The 13,334-nt window shown below is 43.3% G+C and overlaps 1 protein-coding gene across 13 annotated transcripts in view; it reads right to left on the bottom strand.

Annotated features, from left to right (window-relative positions):
* Positions 1 to 128: 128 nt before the first annotated feature.
* mark3a (MAP/microtubule affinity-regulating kinase 3a) overlaps positions 129 to 13,334 on the bottom strand; it is a 43,258-nt gene continuing 30,052 nt past the window's right edge. For 3 of the 13 annotated variants that reach the window (XM_071512382.1, XM_071512383.1, XM_071512391.1), the window contains 5 exons: positions 12,920 to 13,137; positions 12,213 to 12,316; positions 8,243 to 8,515; positions 6,445 to 6,471; positions 129 to 970 (listed from right to left, as the gene is read on the bottom strand). In XM_071512382.1, the coding sequence (XP_071368483.1) occupies positions 625 to 970; positions 6,445 to 6,471; positions 8,243 to 8,515; positions 12,213 to 12,316; positions 12,920 to 13,137 (968 nt within the window). In that variant the 3' untranslated portion in view covers positions 129 to 624. Of the gene's footprint in view, positions 971 to 1,620; positions 1,666 to 6,444; positions 6,472 to 8,242; positions 8,516 to 12,212; positions 12,317 to 12,919; positions 13,138 to 13,334 lie in introns of all 13 variants that reach the window. The other 10 variants (XM_071512385.1, XM_071512386.1, XM_071512390.1 and 7 more) reach the window with 5 other exon arrangements.

The following is a 13,334-nucleotide window of genomic DNA, read 5'->3' as shown; positions in this document are numbered from 1 at the left end:
AAATGGTGAACAACTCATTTAAATATTGAAACGAAACTCTCCTCACACGTGCAGCACTACAAACATTAAAGAAACACTTTTACCTGGACCATGTGAGGACACAAAATGAACGGCATGAGACGGGCTCATCAAGTTGACAGACACTTTAATTGAGACATGAGTGAACCTTACCATGTGGGCATTTACATGGACTCCCCATCATCTCTACTTTTAAACGAAATACAAAAAGAAAAAAAAAATGAGTATTGCAGTGAAGCTGTCTTGAAAGTAAGATACATTATTTACACTGAAAACAAAACGCTACGTTAATTTTTTTTTTTCTTTTCAGGAGAAAAAACGATGAAATAAATAAGACTAGAAATGCTCTTTGTCCACATTCACAGCATGACAAATCATATTCAACTCGTTAATGTCGACCCCGTACGGCCAGAATAGACTGAGATATTAGTAGGTAATTCAGTGATTATTGCCAAAAGCCTTACTCTATACATTATAATATTCAATACATACTCTGTATTTTGTTTAGAAAAAAGGAGACATTTGGAAACTGCTACTTGGATGATTGTACAGCTTAAATACTTCTAGATATATATATATATAGATTTTTTTTTTTAACCCTTTTGTTCATAGCTTTAACTCGTTGGCAACTTTGGAAGCAATGTTTTTGAAAGCGATGGATGATCCGGATATCCGTTTGAACCTGACGCCGTTGAGGGAGAGGCGGGGCAGCTTGCACACCTCCATCTCCCACTGGACCAGGTTCTCGGCGCGCCCGTCCCCGTGGACGCAAAGAAGCAGGAAGCTCTCTTGCTGCTCGTAGTCGCAGTTGTTGGCGTCGAGCACCTTGCGAATCTCCCGCATGATATCACAAGGCTCCATGGAGCTGGTGGTCCTCATACTCCAAGTGAATCGGAGGGAGCGGGGTTTACTGTCTTTATTTTCCCCCTTTTGATCCCCAGGTACATGGCGACTGGCGGGAGGAAAGGAAAACACACACAGAAGAAACAACAGTTTTAGCCTCGCAGATTTGATTCGGTCGTCGGTTTGTTCATCACAAGGGCGGGAAATTTAGGTTTTTCAAAAGTCGTGCCTGGTGGATTCCAAGATTCAACAGCCACTTTAACCATTTTACCATACAAATTGTTTGTTTTTTTTGGTATAGAAAATACACCGTCTGGCTGTAGACAAACTTACCAGCCACAGCCAAAATTCATCAATATTTAGCTGGTGGCTGGTGTTCGTTTCCCACCAGGGACACACACACATACACCCATGCTGGATTAAAGGTAGTCGGGTATTAGGACGACGTTTTAGGTTGATAATAAAAATAAAAAAAAACACATGCAACACTAACATAGCAGCACACAAGTACAGCACCATGCAAAACATCCAAAAACACAACAAAACACTTAGGGCAAGGCTCAGGTACAAAATAAAAAAAAAAGAGTTCAAACCCTACAACACATTCAAACATCCCAGGAGAAACAAAGCAGGTAGAGGAAGGTCCTATGCAGGGGGTTGAGGCAACCTGAGGTTGGCCAACAGATCGAACACGGACAACAAGGAACACGCTGAAGCCTACAGTGAGGGGGAACCGACACACGGGGCAGAGAACCTCACCTTGAGCCCTCAAGTCTCCCGTTTCTCTCAAACTCGGTTGAGACTCTGAGGCGCATGAGAAGATGGGGGGAGGGAGGGGGGAAAAAAGAAGAAAAAAGATGTGGATTGTGCTCTACAGAAGAGTTTTTATATAGATCACAGTGAAATAAAGCGAATAACTTGGCGTACATTAAGAGGGAGAAGAGTGATACCGAGGTGCAACAACACAAGAGCCACCACCAAAAACAGAGAAGAAGAGAAATGGAAGATTTCCTTCCATTATGATCAGTGGTGATGAGAGAAACAAAGAGAAACCAACAGTGATGGTCAGTGGTGAATATTCACTGAGATGTGTGTGTGAGATCCAAAACTAAAACCAAGAGCAGACAGAGAGAAACCAGTCCGTCAACACCAAGCAGGATGGAAATGCATTTCATGAACTGAAGTGTGTGTGTTGGCTCAGTACAGCGGCATGATGACAGATTTACCAGCCTGCAGCTCACCTCCACATACATGAAGGGCTGCAGTTATTCACAGAAACAATATCAAAACTGCATCATCAACCACTGTGATTTGCGAGAAGAGATTTTTTCTGAGGGGGAAAGCTGCAGCAGCCCCGGTCTACCAGACAAGTTTCTTTTTAGAGCAAATATGTCGTGCAAGTATCTATTTTCTTTAAGCACTTAACACTGTAAAAGTAAATACCAAGGAGAAGCTGTGTCCACATGTATTGCAATTAATATTACAATTGTAATATTCAGCAAAGTAATTGCAAACTGATTGTTTTGTCTCCATCATGCAGCCCAGGTACAGACAGTGTGCAGTGTGTTGCTGCCACAGCATGCAGACGCTCCTGTTGATGCTGCTGTGGTGTTTTCACCCACCGGGCAACTGTCTGGACTCATTTATATGGCAAACGCTCTCAGTAACAGGCAACTAGATCAAACACAGAGTCAAAACAATCTATTCAAATGTTTCCCAGCAACAGTTTGTTCCTGTGATTGAAGCAACAACGCTGAGGCAACTCTCTGGGGCGATGTTGACCAACACTGTTCACACTGCGAGCAACACCATCAACCAGCAGGGCTGCACCATGCTGACAAATAATCACATTGTCATCAAACTGCAATATAGCATATAGACACCTATTTTCTAATATTTTAGACTTTTGAGCAAACAGGAAACAATTTTAACAATAACCTGATGTTGTTGGCTGTCAACAGCCAATCAGATTTCTGTGCTTTCTTGTTTCCTTACTGATGCGATTAGTTCCACCTGACAAATCAAAATGGATCAGAAGCTGATTCTGGTTCCCAGTTCTCTACAGGAATAAATGTCACTGGAATAACAAAGCTTGGAGAACACTTGCATCCATTGTTTGGGGTCAATGGTAATCTCTGAAATCAGTTTATTGATTTTAAGGTTTATTTTCAATTAATGCGACCTAATTAGCAATTGTTACTTACGTTCACTCAGCAAAACAATTTAACGCTATGAAAAGACAGCAAAAAATGCTATGATTAGCCTGTTCACAGCTTTGTAGTCGCAGATCAGTACACACACAGATGCTCTCAGATCCTCTGGCCCCGCCCACAACCAGTCAGAACAGAGCGACCCATCAACAAAGTTGCTCGCAGTGTGAACGCACAGACGGGGTTGCCCAAACAAGTTGCTCCATGCAGAAAGGGAAAAGCAGCATGGACCAGCTGTGTGTCTTAAAGAAAGCTAATGCTGGGAATATTATATAAAACCAAGATATATTATATTAAAACTAGTTAAAACACTTGATAAAACTAGTTTTGTCTGACAGACAGGCGAACAGCCAGCAGAGTCTTGAACCAGTCTCTGAATCATGAGCCACGCACATATTCTTTTAGAGGAAAAAATTCTTAGCAATTCTAAGGAAAAATCAGATTAAGGACAGAAGTCGAGCTGTGGGTGGCGCCCTGCTCCTCCTACAGGACTGGGTTTAGGGTGTCAGGCTCCCAGCATGCACTGTGGCCTGGAGGACAGAAAACAGGACGAGGACGGGCAGAGGAAGTGACTCCAAGCTCCTGACTGGTTCTTAGTTTCTGTGTTTTAAAAGGCATCAACAACAGAGGGAGGACTGACAGCGAGTCTTGGGTTCGTGGGGGAGGAGGAGGGGGGGGCTGTGAATGTGTAACACAGACAGGAGGAGGGAGGGGGGGGGTTAGAGGGTTACGTCCTCCACATATCACTGACACAGAGTTCTCCGACTCTTGTCCGGGGGGGTGTGTGTATTGGGGGGGGGGGGGGGGGGAGGTGAGGTGTCGAAACAATCCCTTACTCTAGATCTCCATCTGCGACTTCCTACAACTCTCTATATCTTCTGCTCCTGAATCTGCAAGAAAAGATGGATTCTGAACAAAAAGTATTTCCCAATGGATACATGACAAGAAACAGAGAGAGAGAGAGAGAGAGAAAGAATATTTCATGTACGGCATGACTACAGGCCCAAAAAGAAAAAAGAAAAAAATGGAAGGATGAGGAGGAAAAAAGGAAGGAAGGAAAGGCTGATGAAGAGAGACTGGTGGACAGAAGACTTACTAAGGGTCTTTCCTCCCTGGGCAGAAGGGATGGCAGGGCCTGTTTTGGCTGTCTGCCGTTTGGCCGGGTCAATACTGACCCTAGGCGGAGAGGAAGAGCAGTGAGAGGTCCAAGGTTAAAGGGCACAGAAAGGTTAGGAAGACACACACACACACACAGTGAAGAGAGGAGTGGAGGAGGAAGCAGGGAGTGACTGAACCTCCTGGAAAAACTCCTGTGACACGTGAACGGATAAAAGTCTCAGGATGTTGTGGTGATGACGATGATCGCTTTCTTTCAGCAGAAATGAGAACCAACAGAAAAATCAAAAGGCCTGATGGGAGGTGAAAGAGTGAGATGGATGGGCGGTGATGACGGCCTGACACACGATGACACCGGAGCTTTCTGTCTGGGGAAACCATCAAAGACACAAAGACTGTCTGCCAAGCCGCCACTAGATGGCACTGCTGAGCCTCCGGACGGGAGCCTGCGAGGGCCACAAAGCTTTCCTCATGTTCTAGGACACAGTCTGTTGCTGTTGTCCTTGAGCGCTGCTGACCATCGACACACTAACTGATCTATATGACAGAGGCTGGTGAGTTTGTCCACCAGCAGGTAAACAAGAAAAAACAACATTTAAAAGGCTCAGATCTATTCTAGGACTCTAGTTGGCCGGTAAAATAGTGAAAATCATCAAACACTTTCAGGTTTGGGAAGCAAATAACTTCCGGCCTTGACTACAGATCAGTTCCACCGCCTCTTTCATAATCCCAACCCTTCATTGGGAGAACTGCAAAACTGACCCCGGATCAGCGTCTATGGAACATCTTCACCTACACCTTCAAGCAGCGAGGGGGGTTATGTGTCAACAAATTGATAAACGTTTGAATCTGGTTATTGGTTTGTCATAAATGATTCACCAAAGCTCCACAGGTACTGGCCCGGATATCCAGCTCAGGAACACTGATTGTTCCTGAAAAATGGCTACAAAATTGATCTAAACAATCAACAATCAAGTGAAACAATCGTTTCTAGTGGCATTTACTTAACTTAAAACTAAAACATCTCTAAGGCTTTATGCAATAAAACATCTCTAAGGCTTTACGCAATGCAAAGCGCATCACTACTACATGACAGCGATGAAAACACATTTATCACCACTGGACAGATCAACCAAGGACAGACTGGCAAGATCAAACAAAATCCTAAACAGGCAACAACAAAGGCTATATATATATATATATTTACAAAGGAATAGAAAAATCTGTTTTTTAGCTCTTTGTGGCCCAGATATTATCTCCTCACAGCCGTCTAAAAACAGGGAAAATCTCATTCAGGGCGATTTCTCCCCGTTCCGACAGTCATGAGGAAATCACATCTGGGCCACGAAGACAATCCGTTTATCTGTTCGAAATAATTCTTTTACCATTAAAAAAGGCACAGTCTGTAGTGTGTACGTTCAGTTACTTGACAGAGTTCAATAGTTAACAATCATTGTGGTGAAAAACAGACCGTAGTCAATAGCAGCTGTAGAAGCAACCCCATGCATGCATTGGCGATAGATTAGTGGCAAGCTGTTTCGCTGTTGTTGGCTGTTGATAGACGTTCGACTGATTGTTCCAGGAGGATCCAATCTGCTTTCACAATCAGCCTTTCCCCCACTCCACAGCCACACTGGGTACATGTACACGCACAAAATCCAATTTAAACCCGATTGAGGCAATACTCCGACTGCAGCAGCTGTCATGTAAAACGCCTTAGTCTGATTTTCTTACTTCAAATCAGATTAAGTTTGTAATCGGTCTAAGCGTAACCCGATCACAACACCTAGATTTAGTCTTCTGCATTCAGCTAACCCTGAGAATAATGCCGCTTGCATCAATGCGTTCTGTAAGTGAATCAACAAAACAACAAAAGAAAAGTTTAATTTTAACATTATTTTTTGTTTGATAGAGATAACTGCGGCCTCTCCAATCCCCCTCTAAACCTGACCCAGCTATTAAATTAATTCACATTAACCGTTTCTAGGATAAATAACGACACTTAAACACTTAAAACTTTCACCGTAGTCTGAGTAGAGACACTTTCACCTTACTCTGATTAGCTGCAGTAAAACCGGAGTATTGTGTGCATGTAAACGTACCCAGTGACAGTTTCTGCTAAGCGGTGTGTTAGTGAAGCGCCAGCAGCCCCACGCATTTTTTTTTTTTTTTTTTTTAAAGAGTTCGGAGGAGTTTTGAGTGAGATTGTTTTGTGAAGTTATTTTGGCACAGAGCGAAGGCAGTACAAAAGTCCTACCTTTTGGTAAACCTGAATGACATGTTTCTACAACAGAATCAGACAAAGAAACAGTGAAAATGGTGAAGGAGAAAGTGAGGGGGAGGGAGTGGGTATGAGACATCTGAATGAGTGAACGAAAATGGGGTGATTGGAATCAGCAACAGTGAAGGGGAGATTCATAATTATCAAAAAAAAAGTGTTGATTTCAATTCCTCATTTTTGATCAGTCATTACAGGACAGTTGTCGCTAGCCTGGCTGCCTGAGAAAGATCCTTTTCCTGCGAAGAGCAAATGTCTGTTCCCATGTTGGGGCATTGTTATTGAATATAGCAGAAATACCTGAGAGGGCGATCGTTACTGTGATTATGGGTGACTGGGTACGCTTTGCCCCTGGAGACCGTCAGGAGCACCAAAGTGCCCATAACCACAGTAAGAAATCCCCTCAGAGGTGTTATGACTTAAGGCGCGTTCCCACCAAGCATGTCTATTCAAACTCTGCTGTGTTTACTCCTTTATTTTGGTTCGTTTGTCCAGGTGAGAACGATGCCATTTGAACTCTGGTGGCACCACATAACGGCACCGAGACGCCTGAAAATGTGAGATTCAGTCTTCTAAAAAAAAGGGAACTGCAGTGCGGTTCCTTAGCAGGGAGAATGTAATCAAACCAACTACAGGAAAAGATCCCAAAACGTAAGGGTTTATGGGTATAAGGAGACGGATGTTGACATCTGATAGCCAGCAGTTCCTCGTGCTTGGAAAGCCTAGCAGAACAAAATGAAATCTGATGCTCATATTCAGCTGTTTCTTCATGTGTTCTTAACTGGTATGAACACCAGAGAAGAAGAGACAGACAAGTCCATCATGTTTAGAGTTACAGGAACTGGAATCAGGTTTGTTTTGTCTCTATCCTGGCAGGATGTCAGGTGACCAAACCTCTGGCCAAGAAATGAGCCATTTGTGAGTCATGTGACTTTTGTTTACAAGCGATGATTCACCTGTGATTGGTCAGTGTGAACCTAAACAGACCAAATACAAAAATGCCACAAACTAAACTTTTCCACTGTGGTTTGGCCCAAAGAAAACAAACTGTAGGCATGATCACACCCTTACATACACACAACAGTTAGCAGTGGATATGTACTGCAAAAGTTTCCTTCATGATTACAGTATGTAAGCGCTGCTAACCGTGCTTTATGAAATTTATCACACGTGTTTAACCAATCAGATTGCTTGGCTGAAACCACCTGCTGTGTAACACTTTGTAAGGCCAATTCCAGGTTCATAAACTCCGCGCTTTAACAATTTCATGACTTAAAAAGGCGTTAAATTCAGTGATGTTAATTTCCTTAGCTGGCAACCAGGCTGCGACAGATATACAATTTAGACTTAGGAATAAATCATCTTCTACAGGACAGTGAGTGTTCCCCAGCATGTAATTAATCATCCTAATTCTACAAGGCACTGTCTTGATTGGCTTCTAATTCGAACAGACAGAGTCACAGGGGATTAAACTGTACAGAGCGGGGCTGGGGTCTGCTCGCTTTCTATTTAAGTCAAGAGAAGGGCTTTTTTCAAAATTTAAATACTAATCACAGGTTGAAAAGTGCTGAAAAAAGAACATATATCAAAAACCTTTGCTGTGAAATAGCCTTTTTAACCAGCCGATGATGAAAGATGAAAATTAATGCTCCATCTTATAACTAGAGTCTAAATTTAGCCTTTGAAGTGACTGAGCAGAAAGAGAACTAAACCCCAGCGGCTGTTATAAAAAGGTACATGACACTTAGGAGAGGAAACGCAGCTTCACTTCGCCTACCTGCGGGTGAGTTTGGAGGTGAGTTTAGAGAAAAGGTTGCTGGTTCCACGGCTGCGGGTCTGGGAGAGCGGCGCGGCGTCGTGGGAGAGGGTGGGCGAGGCGGGCGGCCCGTTGTAGGTGGCCGTGCGGCGGTCTCTCAGCTGGCCGCCGTGGAAGGTGCTGCGGCTGGCGGTGCCCCTCGGGAAACGGAGCCGGTCGGGCGTGGTGGCGTTGGTGATGCTGTGGGTGGACGCCACGGGGTTCCTCTGGCCGCCGGGGGACACAGCCACGCTGCTGAGGTGTGGGGGGGGGGGGGGGGGGGAGAGATGAGAGTTGGAAGGGTTAGAATCAGATCGACACACGGACAAACAGGTTTTTGTTTTTCCACTGCAGAAGTGTACCGCGATATACCCGTACTGGCACAGTTCAATATGTTTTAATCTATCGTAGTTTGTTTATAAAGCCCCCTTTTTCACAAACACAGCTGACGTACTTCCGCAGGTTATAGATCGGCTCTCATTTTATTAAAAAGCTACTTTCTGTCGTCTCTGTCTGTGATCACTGATTTTGTGTTTCAACATACTGTCTAGTAACACAATACAGGTGTTATCACTGACATATCTTTCCGTTTCTGTTGTCAGACGACTGCAACGCTATAAAAGAGTTTGATCGAGGTTTACCAAATGCTGGCCAACAGTAATTTCCGTGTCAAGTCTAGTCAAAGTTCAGTTTAAGTGCAATAATCACACCAGGGTGTCTTGATGCACTTTACAGCAATGAAACAATATTAAAAGAACCACAGAGAGATTTAACAATAAATGATATACAAATTTAACAATACAAAACCACAAAAAGAGCAGTTAAAAATAAGGTTAAAACAGAGAAATACCTTGTAGTAGTAGAGATATGAGGAGGCTTAAGGTTGATTATAGGAGAGGGAGAAAAGGTGTGCTGTTAGTATTTTGTGATCCTCGATCAAATGTTGGCAATGGCGAGAACCGATCTATAACCTACTAAGACGAAGCAGAAGAACGTCAGCCATGTTTGAGAAAAGAGCTCGATTGAGTTCAGTATGTGTATGACAGAAGTTTGCCTATAAAACAAACAATGGTGCTTGCAGGGTAACAAACTGGTTTCTTCATGCTGCTCTCCAACACGAACAGGACCAAACCTGCTCAGTATTCACATGGAAGGTCAAAGGTCGCCGCTACTGCATCACGCTACTGCATCACTACCACAGTAGTCCCAGTACAGGTACAGAAGGGGACCGGTGCAATGGAAAAACTCTAGTTGTCGTCATGTCACATTTTGCTCCTTATCTTCAAAATGGCCGACATTTGTTATTGCTACATGGATTTTTGGTATCGTCATGGATTTTAAGTAAATTAATCTTGTTGGTTAGATGTCAACAGGGCAGGAAATGTAACTTTTTTAAGCCACCAACTCATTTCACAAGCCTACTAGATTAGGCCGTTACACTTGAGTTTGGTTAACAACAGGAGCGCAAGAGAAGATTAGGTAGCCTTAGAAATAAGCCCACAAACTCCTGCACACTGTCTCAGTTGCAATGAAAACATTTTATTGAGTATTTTACTGAGTGATTGTCTTGTGAGCTTGGGTCTTCTGAGGAAGGTCACAGGACCAAAATGCATGTTTGTAAGTAAAATGTTTAAATTTAAAGTTCAAAAGACAGTGTGTGGGAGATTCTTTGCACCATTTCACCAGCCAAAAGGATTTTTTTTTAGGATAGATAAGATACAGAAAAAGAGGCTGGTAGACAAGACATATTCAGCAGCCACAGCTAAACTTCACTAACATTCAGCTGGTGTTAATTTCCCACCCTGCATGTCAAGTTTAGGTATTCTGAACTTGTGCAGTGACAAGAGTGAGTTGGTCCCTGCTCAGTTTAGTAAACAGTAAACTAAACAAAAACAGACGAGATGGTCTGAGGGTGCTGGGGCGACAGGGGGGGGGGCGACCCGTCTGGGCCGTCCTGTCAGGGACAAAGCGGTGAGGGATCCAGACGGAGAAGAAGATCAGGGGTCAAAGTTCACGCCAGAAGATGGGAGGAGAGATCGGGAGCGGAGTTGCGTGAGGTTGTTATTGCAGAGGAGCTGTCTGCAGAGGAGCCGAGGCGTCCTCCATTTTGAGGTTTGGAAGGGGATGATGCAAACATGGAAAAATATTATCACACAGAATTCAAGACCTTGTTTGTCAGAACACTGCAATAAAATACTGGCTGCTTGAATCCAGTGTGTTGATATATTTTTTCCCCCGCCTCTACCTTTGTCGGCACCCAGTGTCCGAAATTAACAGCCAATCTGAAATTAACACGTGTTAATTGCAGCTAAAATTTGTCTTTGGTGGATAAATCAGTGGCGGTCACCTGCCACACTGGTGGCAACGTTTTGAGACTGTCACATTCGAACATCTTTCATAGAGTCTTTGGTCTTTTCCAGTTCGAAAACTTTGTCCCTGCTGGCCACCATATACTCTCTGACAGTGAGCCAATCAAATCAAAGCAAAACAATGGGTCTGTATCAAACAGGCCATTTGATACGTCCGTTTCTCCGCTGTGTGGACGGTTAACTAGCCTAACATTAGCTGTAATATAACTTAGCATTTTTCCCATGTAGCGCGTCATTTCATAATGAAATACATATTTGATCCATTGTATAAATGAGTAAGTTTTGAATTAAAATGCCAAATCTGAATGTTTCACACAGTACACAATTCTATACAAAATAACAGAGAAGAGTAGGGTGACATTTCTATGAAAAAGGTATATCAATTATTTTGGCTGGTAAAAAATTCTTGGCGGGTAAATTATTTTGGTTTACCAGCCCCTTGACAGGTGAGAATAAAAGTGAATTTCGGACACTGGCGGCACCTAACCAAAAACAAGTTGGTTGTACTCATTTCTTCCTCTTCTCGGCGAGAAATGATGCCCATGATTTAGTTAGAGTGTTAAAGAGCGTGAAGCCGGCTGGATGTGCGGGTTAGCGAAGGGTCAGAGAGGGGTCGAGACATGAGAGGAGACAGACAGGGGGGTTTGGAGGCCCTGCCGTCTTACTTGGGCGAGCAGTAGTCCAGAGCGTAGTAGGAGTGGGGCAGCGTGGCCCAGCCTGCCTGGCAAGCGTACAACGGGCCGACGGTTTGATACCTCAGCCGCACCGAACTGGACGAGGCACCGAACGCAGCGGCCGCAAAGGCAGAGGAGGGGCTAGTGGCACAAGCCATCTCAGTCATGCTGTTCATGCCACAACGAAAACACCCCGCCCCACACACACATACATAGGCAGAAATGAAAAATAAGATGATGAGAAAAAAGGGGAATGTAAAATAAGAAACACAAGAAAGAAGAAATAGAAAGAAAGAAAAAGAAGGAATGCAACAAAGGATATTCTCTTCTTGGGATCATGTCTGGTTTTTCTTCCAACAATGAAGGAAAGGTTTGAGCACATACATCGATACCTTGCTACTAGGGTTTAACTGATATGGGTTTTTGAAGGCTAGTATTTTTGCATTGAACCTGCCGATAGCCAATATTTAATATCTTTAAATCTGACCATTCCTAAAATGGCAAGTATTCAGTGTTTCCCCCAGAATTGTATTCTTGTTGCAGTATAAAAGCCTCTGAAAAAGAGACCATTATACAGGTGATGGATAACACCGACTGGATATTTTATAAAAGCCAATATCAGCCTGATATATTGGTCTAACCCTCCTGGCTGCCTTAAAAATGGGTCACAAAGCTGAACAGGTGCAATACTCTTGATTTAAAATCGTTCATTCATGCCATTTCCAATAAAAAAGGAACAAATTGTAATGAATAAAGTGTTAAATCTGTTCATCACTACTGCATGTTATTGATCAGATGTAAAAATAGCACCGACTCACACCACCCAAACTGTGCATCTGGTTTGTGCCGACACCAGTCTTTTTTTGGTGATGAAACCTATAAAAGGAAGCAGCGGACATCGTCCCTCACCTGTTCTCCTTCCCGTTGGGAATGACAGAGAGGCGGTCGGTGTTGTTTCTGTCGCTGCAGACGTACGTGTTCCTCCTGGTCATTCCTGCCGACGCAGTGTTATTCTGCAGGGCCAGCAAGAGAAGGGGTGAAAAATCAGATAATACAGTATAAAACAAATAGAAATTAGTGTTTTCATGTCTGCTTTTTGTGCAACACATTTTTTACAAAGAGCAAACAGGTAAGATTGTAAATTTTGACTTCTAAGGCAGTTACATTGTCTTGCGTTACATGTCGATTGAATTGAAGACTTTTTTCACTCTCAAACTCTAACTGTTTTACTGTATTTATTTATGTTTTAAACAGTGAAGTAAAAAAGGTATCAAAAAAATTATTTAGCATTTACAAAGTATTCCAGGACATATGTGGTGTGCGAATACACCCAAACGTTTGAGGGTTGAAAAATTATGGTTAATATCAATCAATCGATCAATAAATAAATATGAGACAAATAAAATAAATAGATGACTCGACAAAGAAGTAAATAGACAAATAAATTAAATAATTCTGCCTCAAAAGGGATGCCATCCTGTACGCAAGTCTTCAAAAATCGGTGTGAATATAAGACAAATATTCATTTATCACCAAGCTCTGGAGATAAATGAATATTGTTGAAATATTTGAACCGACCTATATTTCTGGGGTATGTAACTGATAAAGTGACTCACGCTCGGGCCGGTGGTGGCTCCTTTCTTGCGGTCGGGGATGTCGGCCTTGTTGGGGTTGTTGGCGTTGCCCAGCAGGGGGCTGGCGGGCGGGGCGCCGCGGCTCCCCGGGGTGCTGGGTTTGCGGAGCTGGACGCCCCCCTCCTCCTTGCCGTTGTTCTCGGCTGTGGTGGTCTGACTCCTCTTGGGGTGGCCCGACCCCGGCGGCACGTTCTGACCGACTAGAGACAAGACACAGAGACAGATGTGATGGATTATCTGAGGATATTTTCGCTGCTTTTGGCAAAAAAAATATAGGAAATGGTAAAAGAAATAGACAGGTTTTTTTCCCCTCTTTTTCTTGTTTAATTCAAGAGCTTTGCCCCAAAATGAGATAACTGCAATTTAGGCAAATACCCCTGACACCTACTCAACATGA

Source organism: Centroberyx affinis, unplaced genomic scaffold, assembly GCF_046629955.1.
Source record: "Centroberyx affinis isolate AG114_WGS23_722 - 3 ecotype Tasmania unplaced genomic scaffold, CSIRO-AGI_Caff_v1 ptg006247l_1, whole genome shotgun sequence".
NCBI classification, from domain to species: domain Eukaryota; kingdom Metazoa; phylum Chordata; class Actinopteri; order Beryciformes; family Berycidae; genus Centroberyx; species Centroberyx affinis.
This window is presented reverse-complemented; position numbering and strand designations above follow the sequence as displayed.